Source organism: Carcharodon carcharias, chromosome 11 (assembly GCF_017639515.1).
Source record: "Carcharodon carcharias isolate sCarCar2 chromosome 11, sCarCar2.pri, whole genome shotgun sequence".
Taxonomy (NCBI): Eukaryota; Metazoa; Chordata; class Chondrichthyes; order Lamniformes; family Lamnidae; genus Carcharodon; species Carcharodon carcharias.
Genome location: NC_054477.1, coordinates 28280332 through 28301217, shown reverse-complemented (window position 1 = coordinate 28301217; position 20886 = coordinate 28280332). Strand labels below are relative to the sequence as shown.

Genomic DNA, 20886 nt, shown 5'->3' with positions numbered 1-20886 from the left:
ACTCTTTTCTTCTCCGCCGATGCTGCCAGACCTGCTGAGTTTTTCCAGGTAATTCTGTTTTTGTTTTGGATTTCCAGAATCCGCAGATTTTTTGTTTTTATCTCTATTTTTATTGATGACGGTTGAGGGGCAAATCTTGGCCAGGTCTCCAGGACTCCCTCCTGTGAGGGCAGATGGGCCCCTGTTTAACCTCTCATCCAAAAGAAGGCACCTCCAACACTGCAGCCACACACGGTTCTGAAGTATCAGCCTGGGTCACCAAGTCCCTAGAGTGGGATTGAACCCACAACCTTTTGAGTTTATTTTTCAACGCATGCACAGACTTTAATTTGCTTGGAAAGACGTTTGCGTCTGTTTTTGTTTTCTCTTTCACTTTAATAATTATGGGAAAAATCCATTTTGATTATTCTGGTTAAAATACATAACGGATAATTCTGTGTGGCTGGTGATGGCAGAGAAAACGCTGATACATTCGAACACCAGAGTGCTAAATTGACATGTTCGAATTTATGTCAGCAGCTAAGTAAAAGCAACAATCTTGCCCGGTGGTTCTATTGGGAACAGGCTTCAGGGTTGAGTGACAGCGCTCCGAGAGAAGCCTAGCACCGCAACAGCGGTAGTTAAGGTAAACAGAGCAGAAGGCACACGGTCACTCGGCGACGACAACGCCTCAAAGCAACAACAGGGTAAGGGGAAGATTGCACTTTTATTTTTTACTGTTAGACCCACTTGCACTTCCTTTTCTTCACCAAGAATGTAATTTTAAAAATATTTTTTTCTTTGTCTTGTCTCTTCTTCTGTCGTTGGAATTTTATGAGAAGACGTGGAATGTTTGCTGATTTTAAGCCTAACCTAGCAACAAAGCGAAAACACCAGTTAGAATACTTGTACTGCACGTATTTGTTAACCTGAGGAATTCCAGATTATTGCGCTTTTAGAATTTCCCCTGTATCAATAGCTGTTTAATATGTTGGCTTCAGGGCTCCGTTGAGTTTGATGGTTGCTTTAATGGTCTGTGATTTGAGCAGGGTATCCTCCAGGAGACCCTCATTCCCCTTGAAGTGAGAGGGTGTGATCCCTCTACTGCACTTTGGTTGCACTGTGGACCAGCACTTTTGAGAATCTACCACCCCCACCACATAGAAGGACAAGGGCAGCAGATGCACGGAAACATCCCCACCTCAGAGGTTTGCCACCAAATCACATACCATCAAGATGTGGATGTCGCACTCTGCCTTCACCCCGGGTTAAAATCCTGGAACTCGCTTCCCACCAGCAGTGTGGGAGCACCTTCACCACCAGGACTGTAGGTTCAAGAGGGGAGGGGCAACTTGGGACGGGCAATAAATTCTGACCATGTTTTCGATGCCCACACCCCGAGAATTAATTTTTAAAGAAGCAAGAGTCCATTTTTTTCAATCTTTTGTTAAAGGTTTCCTCCTGGGCCAGGGGAAAGGGAATGTTTTCAAGGAAAATTTGAAAACCCCTCTCCTCTGACCACGATAACCTCCAGTCCTCTCGGCCTCATTCTTTACATTAAGCTGAGGTCTGTTCCCCATGGACTTTGGTGGCGGCCTCCTGCCTGGTGAAATTCCATTCATAAAATTCCAGTCATACGGACTCAAAACATTAACTCTGCCTCCCTCTCCACAGATGCTGTCAGACCTGCTGAGTTTTTCCAGCAATTTTTGTTTTTGGTGAAATTCCTTTTTTGCCAGTCAAGTTCCCTTGTCATTCCCGTCAGGTTTGGGTGAGAATTCATCCTGAAACATGGATGTCAGGCTTGGGATTTAAATATTTTTTATTTGTTCACAAGATGTGGGCGTTGTTGGCTAGGCCACCATTTGTTGCCCATCCCTAATTGCCCTTGAGAAGGTGGTGGTGAGCTGTCATCTGGAACTGCTGCAGTTCGTTTGATGTAGGTACACCCACAGTGCTGTTAGGAAAGGAGTTCCAGGATTTTGACATGAAAGAATGGCGATATAATTTCAAGTCAGGATGGTATGTGGCTTGTGGGGTGTTGGGGAGGGGAGGGGGTACTTGCAGGTGGTGGTGTTCCCATATGCCCTTGTCCTCTAGGTGGTAAAATGGCCTGGCTTCATACCGACCTGCCATGGTCTCTTCTCCTCCTACTGAACTTTACACTCACCTGAGTTAAAATCAAAGCTTTAGTGTGGAATCTTAGATTTAATGATGCATAAAGGGTTAACAGATACTCACACAAATCTGACTAGCTGGTTACCTGGATATACTTGGAATATTTATATCTCCCGTAGGTGAAGATGTATTACTTTAATTTAATAAGTATAACAGTATAACGCGTAGAGCCTGATATTTAAAAATATAAAAGCAAAAAACTGCAGATGCTGGAAATCCAAAACAAAAGCAGAAACAGAAATACCTGGAAAAACTCAGCAGGTCTGGCAGCATCGGTGGAGGACAGCACAGTTGATATTTCGAGTCCTCATGACCCTTCAACAGAACTGCAGTCTGTTGAAGGGTCATGAGGACTTGAAATGTCAACTGTGCTCTCCTCCGCCGATGCTGCCAGACCTGCTGAGTTTTTCCAGGTATTTCTGTTTCTGTTTTTGATTTAAAAATATAAATTTGGGTAAGCTTCACTTTGGCGTTAAACTGCAAATAATTTGCTTTGATTTGCTTACTATGATTACTGTACCATTACTGATTTTAATTGCAGTGTTGTGGGTCAGATACAAAATAAGCTGATTCATAACTCAGAAAGTTTCATTATTTGAATGGCCATTACAAGATACATTTATTCCTTCATTGGCATTCAGTCAAAATCGTGGATTTCCCTACTCAGCAGCTTGTGGGAGTACCTTCACCATATGGATTGCAGCGGTTCAAGCAGGCGACTCACTACCCTCTTAGAAAAAGCATCTAGGGGTGTGCTTGCCAGCAACACCCATATCAGGTGAATGAATAATTCAAAAAAATGATTTAGGGTTGTATTTGATCCTGCACCTCAACTGCCACAACTATTAGCTGTAATTATTTCAGCCTTAAATTTGAGAAAAAGAAAACTAAGTAAAGGTTTTTGCAATCAATTTGCACTTCTCTCCTGCAGTTTCTGCAAAAATATTGATGAGTTTTACAAAGTGGAATTTGAGGAATTCACTGAACTAAGAAAATGTCCTAGTGTTCTGCAAAATCATTGGCAATAGAGCACAGCATTTTAATCATGGCATCATATTTAGTTGCATAAAATGTACCACAAGCTTCAAAAGGTTAGAATTTTTATGTAGTTGCCATGTTTATAAATCACTAATTGAAATATTTTCCATTGGCAGAAGTGATGTTTGATTTGGAACACAGAGAACAGCCAGCAGCGACTAATTTGCACAATTTTAGTAAGTTCAAACACAAGTGATTGAAAGTGATGAAAGCCCATAAGAAGAATTCACCTTTTGTGCTTGATGTACAGACTCTCCTTTCTTCATCAAAATGGCTTCAGCTTCATGGACTCAAGAGAAACCGGCTGGCCCTGGCTCAGATCTTGTCACAGATTGGGTTTAAACATAGAGAAGGTAACATTTATTGAATTGTTTATAGAATGGCATTAGCATATTTTTGTGCAGCAAGTACTCCTCTGTCATGTCATATTAAAGAATGAAGTGCATAGATGGTTGCAGCCACTGAATGAAGTTGTTGATACATGGAATTAGCTTATAGCATGATGTCTGCTTGAAAAATATTCCTAACTCTTTTGACTGTACTGATTATATTTCATACTTAGAATTAAAGAAAATAGAGTACTGAGGCTGGGGAAGGTAAATTTTAGGGATATAGCTTGCTGGGGGACCGGTATTTGGGACATAATGCAGTTCTTTTGGGCTTCAGCCCAAAATTCCACAGTTAAGTCTTCTGCACACTATTCCCTCCCTGCCATCAAGGGCATTTGACTAGAGGAGTTCTCTGAGTATCCCATTGGTTCTTCCCAATATGCTCTTATACGAGCTGCAAGTTTAACAGAAATGTAAAGAAAAAGCACTGGAAAAACTCAGCAGGTCTGGCAGCATCTGCAGATAGAGAAACAGAGTTATTATTTCAAGTCCCATATGACTTCTTCAGAACAGAATACCCTACTCCCTTCTGGAGTCCGTCTGCTGGCAAAATGTGCTCATCGTGGCATCATTATAACGAATATCCTCATCTGCCAAAAGGGCAAGTACAAAATCGCATGTAGGCATCCTAGGTCAAAGTACTGGCACTTCCTGGATTATTTCATTGTTCAGGTCAAAGAATTAAGTGATATCTGTATCACTCGATCCATGCGAGGGGCTGATGCATGCTGGACAGATCATCGACTTGTTCAGTCAGTGATGAACATCCACCCCAGCACCAAGATATCACAAGCCCCAAAAGTCCATGAGGAAGAAGATCAATGCCTCAGCCTTAAAGCAGTCCGGTTGAAGGGAGGAATTACAAGTGCAGCTTGAAACCAATCTGGAAAATCTTCACACAACCAACTCAGTCCCAGAACAGGGGATCAAATAAAGTCAGCTGTACTAGACTTCGCTACCCAGATCATTGGGTTCGAGCATTGTCATCAACAGGGCTGGGTTTGATGAAAATGATGCTCAAATATGTCACCTTTTAGACCAAAAACAAGCAGCCTTCATTTCCTGGCAGAACAACCTGAGGTCACAAGTCAAGGAGGCAGCATCCTAATAGTTCAAAGCTGGCCCAATGACAAATCCGGAAGATAAAGGACATGTGGTGTGAAGAGAAACCCTCAGAGATCAAACAATACGCTGACCATGATGACATGCAAAACTTTTTTGAAGCTAGCAGGGCCATCTGTAGAGTGAGATCAAATGGACAAAATCTCCTTCACTCACAGGATGGTGTCTGTCTTCTCAAGGATGACAATGACATCTGTCAGTGCTGGAAAGAGTATTTTTCAACAACCCCTCAACCATGAATCCACAGTGGCAGCTGATACTCTCCAGGCTATTTCCCAGTAACAGTGTGGTAGAATCCATGGGTGAACCGCCATCGATGGGAGAGCTGCAACAAGCAAAAAAATTGCTGAAAGACAACAAAGCCTGGGGTCTGGATGGTATTCTAGCTGAAGAGCACAAAGTTGGTGGGCATATGCTCACATTGAGACTCCATGCACTCATTCTACAGATTTGGATGGTAAGAGAACTGTCCCCCCACCACTGATTTTAGAAATGTGATGATTGCAACTACCTTCAAGAAGGGAAATAACTCATGCTGTGGAAACTATCAAGGTATTCCATAGCAGGGAAAATCCGAACGTGCGTTCTCCTGAATCGTCTACTTCATGTGCCTGAGGACATCCTCCCAGGATCACAATGTGGCTTTAGATCTGCCAGAGGAACCTCTGACATGGTCTTTTTTGAGATCTACACCAGGAACTCTTCATTGCATTCATCAACCTGACTAAACATTTGAATCAGTAAATTGTGAGGCTCAGTGGGTTAATTTATTCGTTCATGTGATGTGTGCATTGCTGGCTGGGCCAGCATTAATTGCCCATCCCTAATTGCTCTTGCGAAGGTGGTGGTGAGCTGCCTCTTTAACCGCTGCAGCCCATGTGGTGTAGATACACCCACAGAGCTTTTAGAAAGGGAGTTCAAGGATTTTGACCCAGTGACAGTGATATATTTCCAAGTCAGGATGGTGTGTGTCTTGATGGGGAACTTGCAAGTGTTCCCATACATCTGCTCCCCTTGTCCATTTAAGTGGTGGAGGTTGTGGGTTTGGAAAGTGCTATCGAAAGAGTCTTGGTGAGTTGCTGCAGTGCCTCTTATAGATGGTACACATTGCTGCCACTGTACGTTGTTGGTGGAGGGAGTGAATGTTGAAGGTGGTGGATAGGGTGCCAATCAAGTGGGCTGTTTTGTCTTGGATGATGTCAAGCTTCTTGAATGTTGTTGGAGCTGCACTCATCCAGGCAAGTGGAGTGTATTCCATCACGTTCCTCACTTGTGCCTTGTAGATGGTGGACAGGCTTTGAGGAGTCAGGTGGTGAGTACCTCTTTGCCTTGCTCTTGTAGCCACAGTATTTATATGGCTAGTCCAGTTCAATTTCTGGTCAATAGTAACCCAAAGATTTGGACATCCAAGAAACTTTATCACAATCCTGCAACTGTTTTATGATATTATGATGGCAACTGTCTTGAGAGGAAGATCTGAAACAGATGCCTTTAAAATCTGGATTGGGGTCAAAGCAAGGCTGTGTGATAGCCCCTCCCTATTTACAATCTACCTGACAGTGGCTATTCTTGTCATCAAAGATCAATTGCCCTCTGGCGCCAGCATTCAATACTGTCTAGATGGAAAATCACTTAATCATTGTCACTCATTGTCTAAACTAAACTGGCCACCATAAATATACATGACCTGCATTTCGCGGATGACTGCAGTGTCATTGCCCACTCTGTACCCAGATTCGCTTGCCACTCCTGATCTCTTCAATTCTGCATACAAGAAACTCGGCCATTCCTTGAATGTTGCCAAAACAAAACTCATATCAACCCACACCTGGTCAGCCAAATATTCCACCTCCCATATATGCTGAAGGAGAGACTCTGGAATATGTTGTGCACTTTTCATGGTAGCCACCTCTCTCAAAAGGCCATCCTTGATGAGGAGATCTAACACTGGATCAGCTGCGCCAGCTCAACCTCCTACCAACTACACAGTGAGTGTTTGCTAACAAAGATCTCCGCAAGTCACCAAAAGCCTTAATGTACAGAGCAGTTGTAGTCACCATGTTTCTGTACTGTAGTGAGACCGGTACTGTGTATCAGCAACACAGAAGAGCGCTAGAGAAATTCCATCAGCAATGCCTCTGCCGTATCCTCTGGATTCAATGGAAGGACTGAAGAACAAATGCTAGTCTCCTTTTTGGAGGCAGCTCCACAAGCATTCAGGCAAAACTCCTTCCATATCAACTGTGAGGGATTGGATACTGTCCAGATGGCCTAAAATTGTCTTCCCCACCCAGTCTTGTTTTCTCAACTCTCAAATGGCCAACGTTCCAGAGGAGAGCAAAGAAGACCCTTCAAAGACATTCTGAAGCTCTCCTTGAAGCACAACAGCATTGATACAAGTGACTGAGAGGAGCTTGCTACCAATAGTTCTACATGACAATAATTTGTCCATCAAATTACATTATGCTTTGATTCACAATGTCTTAATGAGGCAGAGTGGTGGCAGAGAAGGAAAGAAATGTGCCCAAAGATCTGCAGGTCAGTCACATGAAAACCCATGGCAGAAACTCATGATCCTGAGAAGATGTCATCCTTGAGTTGGGGAACTGCTGCTTACTCCTCCATAGGGTGCACTGTGGCATTCTTTGTAGCTGCAATCAACACAGAATCAGTGAATTGATATAAGCTTCAAGTTGTTTGCATTATTCTCGCTGTAAAAGCCATTGAAAATGTTATGCCTTTTTCAATGATGTGTAACTGAATTCTTAGTAGCATGCCAAGTCATAATTAGTGACCTTTTTGATCCTGAAAAGCTAATTATATAAGCATGGAAACTCATTCCCTCTGAAGACCATTTAAAAATTCCATGATTTTTAAAGTAAGAATTATTTTTAAAAGTTTGATATCTCAGCTGTTTTCCTAAGCCCATGTGTCAGTCCCAATCTTTATCTTGCTTTCTGTATAATGGTTAAGATGTGAATTGTAACCTGTGTGTCTACTTCTTGCTTGGCTATCTGTGAGTATTCTACAATCTGATTAGCTGATCAGCCTGCTTGATGACTTCACTGTTGCTGAATGCCACACATCTCCCTATAGATGGTGTCAAAGTCACATTGGAATAGAGGAAATTGAGGCTCTGGAGTGTGAAACATCTTTGTGGGTAGTTTTTACCATGATGAGCGCTGTCAATTCACCACTGACTGCAACGTTCAGGCCAATATTGTCATAACATTAACACACTCTATACTAATGGATTGGTACTGAATGACCAAACAAATAAACATATTGAAAAAAGACTCCAAAAAGGCAAAGAGAACACAATTTAGGTGAAGCAGTTGAACAGGAAAATTATTTCTATGTATGAGCCCATGCTGTACTTCAGTTTTAACTTATTTCATTTATGAGCTATCTGACCTTGTAGAAATAAATATCATATCCTATTGTCCCATGATGTATCTTTTATTTAAAAATCATTGTGCATGCTTCTTAAAAATGAACAATGATTGCTTTAAAATATGACTTAATGTTATGAATAAGAGTGTTCAGTCAATGTGGTAACTTTGAAATGTCTTAGTTTTGTTTTGTTTTGACAAAATGTGGTTATGCATCAACAAAAGATTACCGCGTCACTCTGAAAGTTCCACCTTGGAATTTACTGCGCTTTTATGGAGATCCATTAATCCTTTGGTCTGGCAAAAGCTCAGATGATTTTCTGTGTCTGAAATTTATTTCTATACAGGGGGAGCTATGTAGCCCATTTTAGAAATATTTCAAACAGATGCACAAAATGATTTTATCTTGTTATTCACATTTATTTTGTCTTACAGAATTTGACTGTCGACTGCGGAAGCCTGTGTCGTCATGTTACGGTGAAGGCTTGTTTCATCAATACATGAGAAAGGATGGAAGGATTTACAATGTAAGTATGTGAATAACTGAATCAAAATGCAGGAAGATAAGCAATTTTTACTTGTAAATCTCTGTTTTTACTTTTCTCCTTTATGTCCTTATATTATTATCTGTCATAAATAAAAGCCAAGTACCAGCTACACTCAGCAGCTCAGGTAGCATTTGTGGAGGGAGAAACCGAGCTAATGTCTCAGGTCAAACTGGAAGAAGTTAGCGGTGTAACAGCTTTTAAGGCAAACGGAAATCAGGGAGGGGTGTTCTCTTATGTCTCAAGTTCTTTTGGTGCTGTCAGAGGCCATTCACCTGACACTTTAATCCGAGGCTGAATTCTACCAGCAGTCTAGGGGTGAGCGGGAGCCATAGAATAGTGAGGGGGAGGTGGGGAGGGAGTGGGTGGTAGCAGGATAGTGTGTGTGTCGTGTTCCCACCACCATACCATCTTGTCAGCTACAGGGATGGTGGCAGGTGAACCACCTGCCCAGAGGCCAACTGAACCACCGAAGTGGCCAATAAAAGGCCGCCATCTCTGGCATTTTACTCTTGGCCACATGGGGAAACTTCCAGGCAAACTCAGGCAGTCTCCTAGCGGACTCAGGATGAGAGATGCTCTGTGGCCTACGGAGGGCCCCCTGGCAACAATGGCCACCCTGTTGCAATGGCCCATCTGCCCTCATCAAGTCTGCTCCCCTCTCCTCACCCCTTCGCCTTCTCTGGGGCCTGTCTGAGTAGCCCCAGCACCCCCAGAGCTCACTTATCTGGTTAGGAGCACGTCATCCTTCCATGAAGTTCTCTTCTTTGAGTTACGGCTCCAGCAATGGCCATTGCTTCTGGTGGCACCGCTGAGACTGCTGAGCTGCTGACCCTCTGATTGGTCAGCAGCTCTTTGGGGAGGGCAGGGGGAGAGGGCCGGCCATCCTGAGTAGGGATGGCTGTCCTGATGGCAACCAATCAGTTGGCTGCTGCCCATAAAATGCGACCCCTAGCCCCAGAGATCACCAAAGCGGAGTTGCCCCCACAACCCCTCCCCCCACCCTTCCCCAGTTTTCGGGCTTGTCTTTGGGACCCCTGCCATGACACTGAATTTCTGGCCTCTGATTTTCTCTACCTACTGATGCTGCCAGACCTGCTGAGTATTTCCAGCGTTTTCTGTTTCTATTCCAGATCTCCGGCATCTACGCTATTTTGCTTCTGTACTATTACTTATCCTGCTGCAGCTGAAGGATAGGGCACTCCTCACAGCTTGCAGAAATGGTTTTTCCTTCCTGTCTGACGTGGTTGTAGCTTTGCTTTCTTCTCCAAGTTGGGAAGATTCCTTCCATCTGGATCTGTTTTGGTGCTTTTGCCAAAATGCAGCTTGAAAGGTCTAAGCTTGTAGAGCCTGGCCTGTGGCACAAATTGAACGGGAGTTCAAAATCTGGCCAGAAGCAGTTTGTTCTGAAAAAGAATGTTGTGCTGGTGGCAGAAGAGTGGACCAGTGGCATAGTGGAGGCCTGAAAAATATACCTCCCCTTCGGATGTGGAAGATTTGAATGTCCTGCTGCAGGAGGTGCACCGAAGGAGAGTGGAACCGTTTGGCATTTAGGTGCCAGCTGAAATGATAGAGGCTATTGATCAAATCAACGCAGTCACCCAGTTCCTTGTACCTGGCTGAACATGATATCAGGAGCAAGGTGAAGATGGAAGTGACACTGCCTTTTGCACCTATTTTTTTATGGGGTCCACCAGTCATAGTACAGATTTGAGTTGGAAACTGCTGCTTTCTCTTGGACACACCATTTGGAACATTGTGCAAAACCACAGAGACTCTTTGGTCATATCAAAACTGCACGGTACGCTTCTCTTAACAATGGATCGACAGCTGCAAAACATCAAACAATTGCCGGGGTCTTCAGGCTGAGGTGCTTCTTTATTCTGAAGGGTTTTGCAGTGGGTTCAGCAACCATGCATACAGAGAATGGCTGTGTTTTCCTAAGAGCAACCCACCTAGTATTCTTATTTTCATAATGTGAGCAGCATGGAATGCTACACAAAGGGGACAAATGGCTGGTTCTTGGATAATGACCACCATTGCATGCAATAATGTTTCTATGGCCAGATATCACCTGAACAATAATTCAGTGCAAATCCATTCTGTTCACGAAGGCCATGCTGATACAAGGAGCGAGATGTCTGGATAGATACCATTTACAATGGTTTGCTGTGGAGGGGACACTGTCACACAATTGTAAGTGACAATTTTCCCTTGTATTCAGAATTGTGACTTGCAACTCTTCTCTAAAGCAGAGGTGATGGAGCTGGCCCAATGTGGGAAACAGATGTGACCTTTTCTCTTGGAGCCTGAGAATTGTGCAGCTAGGATCTGCTTAGGCTTATACCTTGGCATGTTTTTTGGAGCTTTTCCTGTTGGGATTAAGTATGAAAATAAGCATTCCCACCTTTTTAAATCTCCCCATCATTCCCATCTGTCAAAGTGTTGCTGTTTTTTGGCTGATGCTGCAGCACATCTTTCATTAAGTCAGGGCTGTGAACCAAAGCTAATATTTAGCTGCTTGGATAGAATATGATATTATATGCCCATAAATTGGATTGTTGCATACTTATTGCAGTTTTGGACTTTATCCTTGACAGAAATGTAAAATGAGTTATTTCCTCTTTCTTCTGCCCATCTTCTCCAAAAAAAGCCCTATAAACCTTTCTGAAGTGAATTTGTACCATCTTTCAGTGTGAGTGATTAAATTGAAGTTATGAAGTAAGTACTGAAAATGTCAAAGCTAACGCTGGATATAAACTGGATCACTAGTGCTTATACTCATACAGTGCTATACCCATATAAGCAATATCGATTACAGCTTTGTGCAAGACTATTTCAAACTTAATTTAACAGTTGCACACTTTACCGGTAGCATTTCACCAGTTTGGCATAAATTTTTGTTGTGGAGCCAAAATGGCTTAACTTCAAACTTTCCTAGATACATTGACAAATATCGCCATGTGTTTGCCTTCTCCTTTGCAGCTAACAGCCAGTAAAGAGCAGCTTCAGCAGTTTGCTGTTGCTCTGACAAGGGCAATACGATTCTTCCAACGCCGGCTGGAGTGGCTGACAAGTGGGAGCAGGCAGCTCTTTGGTGTAATACAGGAACATTGCATCGTCATCGTCCTAGACTTTGCTTCTGTGTCACAGAGTCTGTTTCACCTTTCTCTTGAAGCTTTCTGCATGGTTCTCCGGGAGCAGGTGGCACTGATCGAGAAAGTTAATCTTATCAGGTGAGGAAAATGTCATTTAATTAACTCAATTTTTTTTTTAAGATTCTGCATCGATGACCTTTTTCTTTGCTTTATGATTGACTACAGGCCTTGCAATGATACGAGCGACACGGCCATCAGTTGGGGACCTTGAACCACATAATAGCGTGCACAAAATGTTTCCACAAAAAAGGGGTTTGCAATTCCTCATTAGGAAAACATTATCATTGAAAGTACAATTGGATTCTGCCCAAATTAGCTGTCACTACATCAGATTTTACATATTATAAAACAATTGGCAAACTGATTAGGTTTCAGCTGGAATGTTAGGCAGAATTTTATTTACCAAGGATGGGGGATGGGCTTGGGCATGTGTGGGGGGCAGGGATGTCAAAGCAATGAAAAATGGCAGTGTGTGGCAAAAATGTTCCTGCTCTTTTTTGCATTTAACAGGGGTGCATTCAGAAACTAAACAGGAAACCCCTTTGAATGTGTAAGGTGAGATATTTAAGGATGTTAAATTGTAATTAACTGACAGCTTAGCCTTTTATTCTGGCTTAAACAACTAGTGCATGGATTTTCCAAGCTTTGTGGCAGGGTGCACAGGTTGAGAGCAGAACAGCAAGTTATTGATCGATGAGACTGACATGCTAGAAAGCAATTACATAGAGAAACAGAAGAGCTGCAGCCATGCCTATAGGAAAGGCTTGTACTCTCAGCATTTGCCTTCAGAGCATGATGTCCCTGCTTCACAAGACAGGAACAACTTTTTGGAAATCCTTTGACTTACACTGGGGACCTTACCTTGGTCTAAGCTGACCTGCTGTCAGTCTTTGCTGCAGAATGAGAGCAGCCTAAGTGCCATTACCGTATGGCAACCTCAGAAGAGGAACAGGGGCACCAGCAACACCAACGCCAACATCAGCAGCAGGAGCAGCAACAACAGCCTTAACTCTCCATAGCTACATGCCACTCCACAGGACAGAGGGGAAGATTCAAACAGCAGCTCGAAGGAGGCAGCACCCTCCAAAAAGGGCCTACCAGCAAAAGATTAGCTTCCTTGATGTGACTGAACAACAGTGTCTCTGGAGACTCTTGTGGTAGCCTGTGCTGATATCTGTAGCCTTTGGAACAAGACTGCCTTCCAAGAGGGCCTAGTGGACATGTGCTGCCAGTGGCCGTCAACGTTACTTTTTCCACCTGAGTCTCCTTTCGGCCATCAGTTGGGGACATCGGCAGGTTCTCACAATCTGCGAGCTGACAAGTCCATCTCCCATTGTTTGCCAAGGCTGCCCAGTGTGTGCACTTTGACACTGATGAGGCCAGTCAGATATACAAAGCCCTCGCCTTTGCTGTAGTGGTTGGCTTTCCATAGATTCAGGAGATCGTCAATAGCACGCATGTGACAATCGAGGCGCCATCAGATCATTGTGCGATGTTCATCACGTGAGAAGGGATTCCACTCCTTCAATATGCAGATTGTCTATGGCCACTGTAAGCTTATCATGCGCCTGTGTACACGGTTTCCTGGAAACTGCCATGGTTCCTATATCCTGTGCCAGTCAAGTCAATCCCAGGTGTTTGCACCTCCAAACAAGTTGAGCAGGTGGCTCCTTGGAGACAAGAGCTACCCTCAGAGGATCTGGCTGTTGACAAATGTCAGGCTCCCTGCCAGTGATGCTGAGGAGAGGTACAATAGGAGCCTCATCACCACAATGGCATTCATTGAATAAGTTACTGGCTTTCTGAAAATGAGATTCAGATGCTTCGACAGATCTGAGGATGCCCTTCAGTATGTCCTAGCAAGGGTCTTCAGAAAGGTGGTGTTCTGCTGTTCCTTGTGTATCATGAGGCTTCAGGAGGAGGAAGCTGCAGACCACTCGTCATCTTTCGAGGAAGAGGAGGAAGAGAAGCTGGAGGAAGGGGAAAATAATGTGGCCAAAGCAACTGTAGCCGCATGCCTGGCAGCCTCACAAAAGCATTGTACAGATAAGCAACAAGCCTAACGATATATGGCAATGTAACCCTGAATGCTCTTGGCTTCCACTACTCCCAGCACAAAGCATTCCCACAGTCATAAGTTGCTCTACCACAACCAGGCAGTTTGCACAGCCTCCACTCTGGGTATGTCATTCTGTTGTCCATTAAGGAATTGAATGCTGCAATGAAAGGGATGAAACATATCCCCTTGTGCAATTAAGAAGTCTTCCTCTTCCACTTCCTATTATTGCATCCTCCAATGGAGATTCTCCACTGCTGTCCCTGTCTCCTGCACCTGCTCACGTGTGATTTGTTCCTCACCATGTGCCACACTATCGATCAGTGGTGCTGGGCCCACTGTGGTGTGTGTATCTGTGCTGGTGGAGGATGCACAGGAGTCAAGTGAGAGTGTATCCTGAAAGGTGCTGATCCTCCTCCAAGGACTGCTTGAACTCCTCCCTCATCTCCTCTGTCAGGGTCCATGATACATGAGTTAATATAATTTAATGTTTTGTAGATGTCAATTCAACCTGAGTGACAGTTAAGTGTCTCGTGGCAGTGCTTCTTCTTATGCAGTCACCAGCTCTCTGGGTTACCTTCATGTCTGTCCATCACCAATGGCCAGTACAACTGCCATCCTGCCAATCGCAAGTGGCCACCTCCAGATCCCTGCCTCTCCCTGGAGTTGTGGCCTCTTTTCTCCTGGAAGAGAGAAGGCAGAGAGTTAGGAGCATGAGGAGTTAATTGATTGCTGAGGATAAAGGGTGAATACTTGAGGAGGGTGATTGTGAGGAATGTTTGTGAGGGGGCAAAAGGTAGAGGTGAGTGTGAGTGATGTCTGTTGAGATGAAGATTTGAGGAGGAGACTGGAGAGAAATGTATTGCTTGACAACAATGTGTGCCGGTCAGAGGATTGCTGTGTAGAGAGATGAGTGACGGCTGCCAGCTGAGAGTTGTATGACACTAATGTTGTCGGATCTCCTGGGGTCATTAAACCTTCTTGGCACTGGATCCAGGTCCTGGACACCACACATCTGTTGCTCACTGCCTCAGCAACTTTCAGCCATGCCTGCTTGCTGAGGTTTGTTGGCCTCTTCCTCCCATCCTCAGGGGCCTCAGGCCTTCCATGTTTTGCCTTCATTTTGAACCAATTTCCTGCTCTCCACTTGTATCTTGAATGCTTCATTCAGTGCTACCGCTGCGAGCCCTGCCAGGTTTCTTCACATAGAGATCCTTCATTGATGAGAAAGAGTGTCATCCTTCCTAGGCATGTCATCCTGCCCACCCTCCCTACCTGGTCAGGGAAACCGGAGGAGGGGTGATAATGCCATGGCTTTGTGAAAAAGCCTCGGCAAAAACTGCTTATTAGTTTAACCTGTTTCTGACCTGGAAACAATCCCATCATTTTGACAAGGACTAAGTTGATAATATCCTGAATGGCCTCCTTTTGGAGGACTAGAATACAAGGGGTTACAGCTATAAAAAGCCCTAGTTAGACCACACTTGGAACACTATGTTCAGTTCTGGGCACCATGCCTTAGGAAGAATGTATTGGCCTTGGAAGGCATGCAGCATGGATTCAGCAGAACGATTTCCGAACTCCAAGGATTAAATTACGGGGAGAGATTACACAAACTAGGGTAATTTCCCTGGAATGTAGGAGGTTAAATGCTAAATTGGTCAAAGTTCTCAAGATATTAAGGGAATATTAAGGAAAAAAGAAACTATTTCCACTGGCTGGGGGCATAGTCTAAAAATTAGAATCAAGCCTCAGGGGTTAAAGTAGGAAACACTGCTACATACAAAGATGGTAGAAGTTTGGACCTCTACTCTGCAAAAGGCATTTTATTGCCAGATCAATTGTTTCTCATCTGAGATTGGTGGATTTTTGTTAAGCAGAGACATTCAGGGATGTAGGGTACGGGTGGGAGGCTGTGACCTCCATGATGACCTTTGACCTGGGAGCAGTACAGTGAAGAAAATTTGTAATTTCTCTGAAAGGTCTGTAATTGCTTTTAGGAATGTTTGAAAAGAACTTTTAAGAGTTTGCGTCCACTGTAAAGGGATCAATTGAAATTTTCTCGGATAAGAAAAAGAACTGGCCCATGTGATCTGGCAACACTTGACTGGAAGTAGTACCAACAGGAAGGAAGTTAAGATACGGATGTTGTGTGGCCAGACGCAAAGGAAAGCTGCAGAGGCAGAAAGAGGAACATACCGAATTCCTGTGAGGAAAAGAAGCAAATCACTCTCAGGAAGACGTTAGTTTTTCAGTTTGGCAGAAAAGGAGCCAGGAGCTCTTGGAAGCAATGTGTGAGCTAAAAATGGACAAACACCTGCAGAGCTGTGCGAATAGCTTGGAGATACTAAAGAGCTGAATGTTTTCCCAGAAGTGGCCAGTCTGTGAACCGGAGGCATTGGTTCGTTGGTTGAAAAGGAACTCCAGAAAGCTACAAAATCAGAACTGTTGTGTCTCAAGGAAGAGAAGGCACATAGAAGTGAACCTTGCTGATGATAATTACGCCTGTGAAACCTAGAGATGAAAGTTGTTGTTGGAGACTGCTGACCTACTCTGCACGAATAAAGAATGGCTATTGTGGAACTGTATAGCAACACAATATCACGTATGCTGAAGGTGAAAGGTTGTAGCTGTGTAAGAAGTATCTTTGTTGTGTTGACTTTTTAAAGCGAAGTTACATCTTGTATTTGAAGTATCATTTGCCTGTTAATTCATGTTTAATTTGTGTTGGTTCCAAGTCATATTAAAGTAAAAGCTACAAATAATGGAATCTTGTTGGTAATTTCTTCATTTGGGGGTCATTTTGATTCATGATTCCCCTCATGGGGAATTGAGTGCAGGACAGGCTCAAAGGGCTAAATAGCCTACTCCTATTTTCATGACAATGATAATACTGCAATGTCTTAACAATATGAAGATGATTAACTTATTAGAGATGGGTGGGGTGTTTGAGGCTGAAAATTTACATGGGGGCCATGCCCCAGGATGAACTTACCTGGGACTTCTGTTGGTGAATCTGCCAAAGCTCATGGGTTAGAGGAAATCCTAATTGCTTTGCTGAGGTGGTGAACCCAGATTTTATTCAGATTTATTGATCAACTTGCTAAAAGAAGGCATTTTTGCTATGTATTCATGGAAGAAAAATTGAAAACTGGGCTAGTGAAAGAAAATCAGCTAAATTCTTCAATTTTTCTATTGATTTCAGCTTAATTCCAAATATGCCAGTTCAGTTAACCTATAGGAGTGACTAATATGTTCCTCGAATCTAATCTCCCAAGTCTGCATTAAAATTACTTATTCTATTTTCTAAGGCTCCAGTGTGCATTAAGATGGGGAAGACCAATGTAGAATTACACTGGAATTTATTTTGCACATGAACCCTAGGTGCATGATGCTGAATTTAGATTGTTCAAATGATCTACATTCATTAATCTGAAAAACAGTAAGGAATTATTCTGCCATTCACCTAAATAAACAGCGGCATTTGTTTAAAAAACACTCAGAAAAATGCTACTGCAGTAATTTAGGGATGGCTCTTTCTGAAGATCACCAGGCTGTGTGCAATCTACGTCTCCTTGCAGAAAAAAATTTATCCTGATATTGTGGTTAAATTGTGTCTTTCTTGATACGACCAATCTATACGATTTAGATCTACAGTAGATGCTCATTTGAATTTTTATCTCAAGAATGAGGTTTTTTAAAAACAAAAAGGGGTGTGTATTTTAAGTTAATGGAACTGTGATAAAGGCTTTCAGTTCTAAAGTAGAAATTATATTTAATGAGTTGCTACATGTTCTTATGCTGGGAATTCATGCTCCTAGCTATAGTTAGTTACTTATACACAGATTTCTAGACTTGTATTTAAAAAGGCAATATACAAAACATCTAATCACTGGCTCCTTTGATAACAACACAGGGAAACAAAATGGATTAATCACCTGCTTTCCTAGATTAGCATCTTTGAAAATTACCTTCTGACAAAATAAAGCTTGGGTGTACCCAACTATTTCCAAAACACAGTTCATACAATGATCACCTGCTCCTATGGCAGAAAGTGCTGCATATTAAACCATTAGGATTTCTTGATCTGTCAAGGGTGACAAGATAATAAAGGTAATTGGTTGGGGGATTCTCCCAGACATTGACACAAAGGAGAGAGACTTTTCAGTAATGGAGGGGTACCAAATGTGTGAAGTCAAAATGTAAATTAAATCGCTGGGGAGGGTGCATTCTGTTACAAGGAGTGCTGCTAGTTGTGTATACACAAATTCCAAAAGCAACCGTGTGGAATTATACAGTTCACAGCTTACGGTAAAATCACAAAGCTATGCATATTGTTTACATAGAATGTTTTCCACATGGAATTTGCAACACAGAATAAGGCCACTCGACCCAACTGGTCTATGTCAGTGTTTCCCCATTTCACCCTCCTCCCACCTTATCCATTTCCAGTAAAAGCCTTCAACATATCTATTACTTTTCCCCTCATATACTTATCTAGCCTCCCCTTAAATGCATCTATGCTAGTCGCCTCAACTGCTCAGTGTGATAGCAAATTTCACATTCTAACCACTTTCTGGGTAAAGAAGCTTCCTCCTGAATTCCCAGTTGGATTCATAGTGGCTGTCTTATACCCATGACACCTACTTTTGAATTCGACAATTCCTTGCAATTAATAGGGCTCTTTATTGGTGTTTGCAGGAAAAACAGAAACAAATACAAACTCTGTTTTGTATTAATGCTATTATTTGAGAACTGCAATGGACCACAATTACAATATGTCAGAAGGTTGTGTTTTTATTTCCCCTGTATTTATGCTTTTTTTTTAAATGATCCCCCAGTACCCATGGAAATAAAAGGCAATAGTTCTGTTATGTCAGTGGCCAATCATTCCACATAAGGGAGCATTTCCAGTAAAAGCCATGTAAGCTGACAAAGTTTTGTTGAATGCAATTTGCTTTATACTGGTTAGATACATGATCACCAGCACCAATCTCATTGATAAATATGTCGAAATCTTGAAAATGGTTTTAGAGGTATGATATCACTGTTCATTTCTTTATCTCTGGTAAGTCAAAAAATAAATGGATACATGGATACAGCATTGGCTGAGGGATAGAAGAGAGAGTTGTGGTGAATGGCTGTTTTTCAGATTGAAGGGAGATATACAGTGGGATTTTCTCAAGCTTCAGTAATAGCACCGTTGCTGTTCTTGATATACATTAATGATTTGAATTGGGGGTAGAAGGCATATTTTCAAAATCTGCACTTGATCCAAAATTTGGAAGCATAGTAATCGCGGAAGAAAATAGCAGCAGACTTCAAGGGAGTCTAGACGGGCTGGTGAAACGGGTGGACAAATGGCAGCTGAAATTTACCCCAGAAAAACGTGAGGTGATGTATTTTGTTACGATAATTTCCTTTGTGTTAAAAAAGCATGACCACAAACTTAAACACCAGGGGCAGAATTTTCCCAGATTTGCACTAAGTGTGGCAGCGGGCAAGTAAAATGACGTTTTACCCGCCGGCCGCAATGGCAGGTTTACAGGCTATATCGTCCCAGTCCCGCCTCATTATTTATGCACTCCCAGGAAACGTGCCATTTCCATGGTGGGTGGGCTCTCATTCGCCCGCCCGCCATCACCCTGGCCACTGCATCATGCCGGGCATCATGTTTAAAGTCCAGCCGCAAGTACACATCAGTGCTTCCAGCTCACCACTGCTGCATGGAAGACATGGCCCTGAACCTGAAAAAGACGGCAACGGTTTAATGACGGGTCTCTTGAGTAACTTTTGGATGCCATGGAGTTCCACTGGGATGTCCTGTACCCCCGCTCAGGATGGGCAGCAATGTGTCCAATCCGGCTTGGGAGGTGGTGAGCGCCAACACCCTTCAGAAGAGGACAGCCACCCAGTGCCGCAAGTGGACGAATGATCTCTTCAGTTCTGCCAGGGTAGGTCACTCTTCTCATCACTCTCAACTCACACACTCGCAAACCCATCACACATCCACAGGGCCGTCACCCACTGCCAGTTCAAGGGACATCACCAATCGCTCTCTCACACTCACTGCCATTGTCCTCAACCCATCCAGAGGACGCCCACCAAAGTCATCACTGACAGGGTGTCGCAGTCAGCAGGCTGCCTCCACCTCCACTGTGGATGTCCGGGGAGCACCAAGACGTAGTGGCAGGGTTGGATTGATTAAGGAGAACTAGTTGCATAGCCTGGGCACGTGTGTTAATCACTTGATCATAATGTTCACTATTGTCAGTAAACTCCCAGGAATGTCTCCCTCCCTATGGCTTGTTGGTCTGATGAGCAGTATTCATGTCACTCAGATGTGAAACCCTTCTGCACAAGATAAAAGGCAGGTGTCGCAGTCCTGAGCCTCTTCCCTGTGCTTTATGCAGCCTTCAGACCACAGTGATAGTCCAGCCTCACATTCCCTGGAAACATTATTGATGCCTGCACCTCGGTGGTCCTTGTCATTGCTGCCAGAATGTAGTGGGCAGGTGCCACAGAGTTCTCTCATTCGGTATGCTCTCAGCACCTTTAAGGTGGGGCTAGCCCCATCTCTTCAGCATCTGTGACCACTGATGCTGTGCTCTAGCTCCTGAAGGGCTCAGGTGCTGAAGGTGGACAAAGCATCAGATGCTTCTAAAGTTTCATGTATCTCCAAGATATGGCCCTGATCACGGAATGCAAGCAAGCTGCCCTTGGTCAGACAGGGGTCAGAGATTCTCAGAGGCTATGTGAAGATCTATGGAGTGTCCTCACTGCATGTTGTCATCATCCTCCTGCAATCGAGCGACTATTAGGGCCTCCACCGTGTCTCCATGACAGGAGCATTCTCACAGAAGGTATTAACACTGTCATAAGCCAGACTGGAGTCAAACGTTCACAAATGCACTGTAAGGATCTATGGGGACACCTCGCTGTATGTCATCATCATCCTCCATAAATCTAGCAGCTATGAGGGCCTCCCGAGCATGCATGCCTCATCTAGCCAGTGCGAGGGCCTCATCC

General features: G+C 43.5%; 1 protein-coding gene across 1 annotated transcript in view; it reads left to right on the top strand.

Annotated features, from left to right (window-relative positions):
* The first annotated feature begins 265 nt into the window (after window positions 1-265).
* LOC121283860 (von Willebrand factor A domain-containing protein 3B-like) overlaps window positions 266-20886 on the top strand; it is a 330503-nt gene continuing 309882 nt past the window's right edge. Inside the window, 4 exon segments of the mRNA XM_041198660.1 lie at window positions 266-686; window positions 3312-3548; window positions 8534-8625; window positions 11629-11879. Of these exon segments, the coding sequence (XP_041054594.1) occupies window positions 3401-3548; window positions 8534-8625; window positions 11629-11879 (491 nt within the window). The 5' untranslated portion in view covers window positions 266-686; window positions 3312-3400.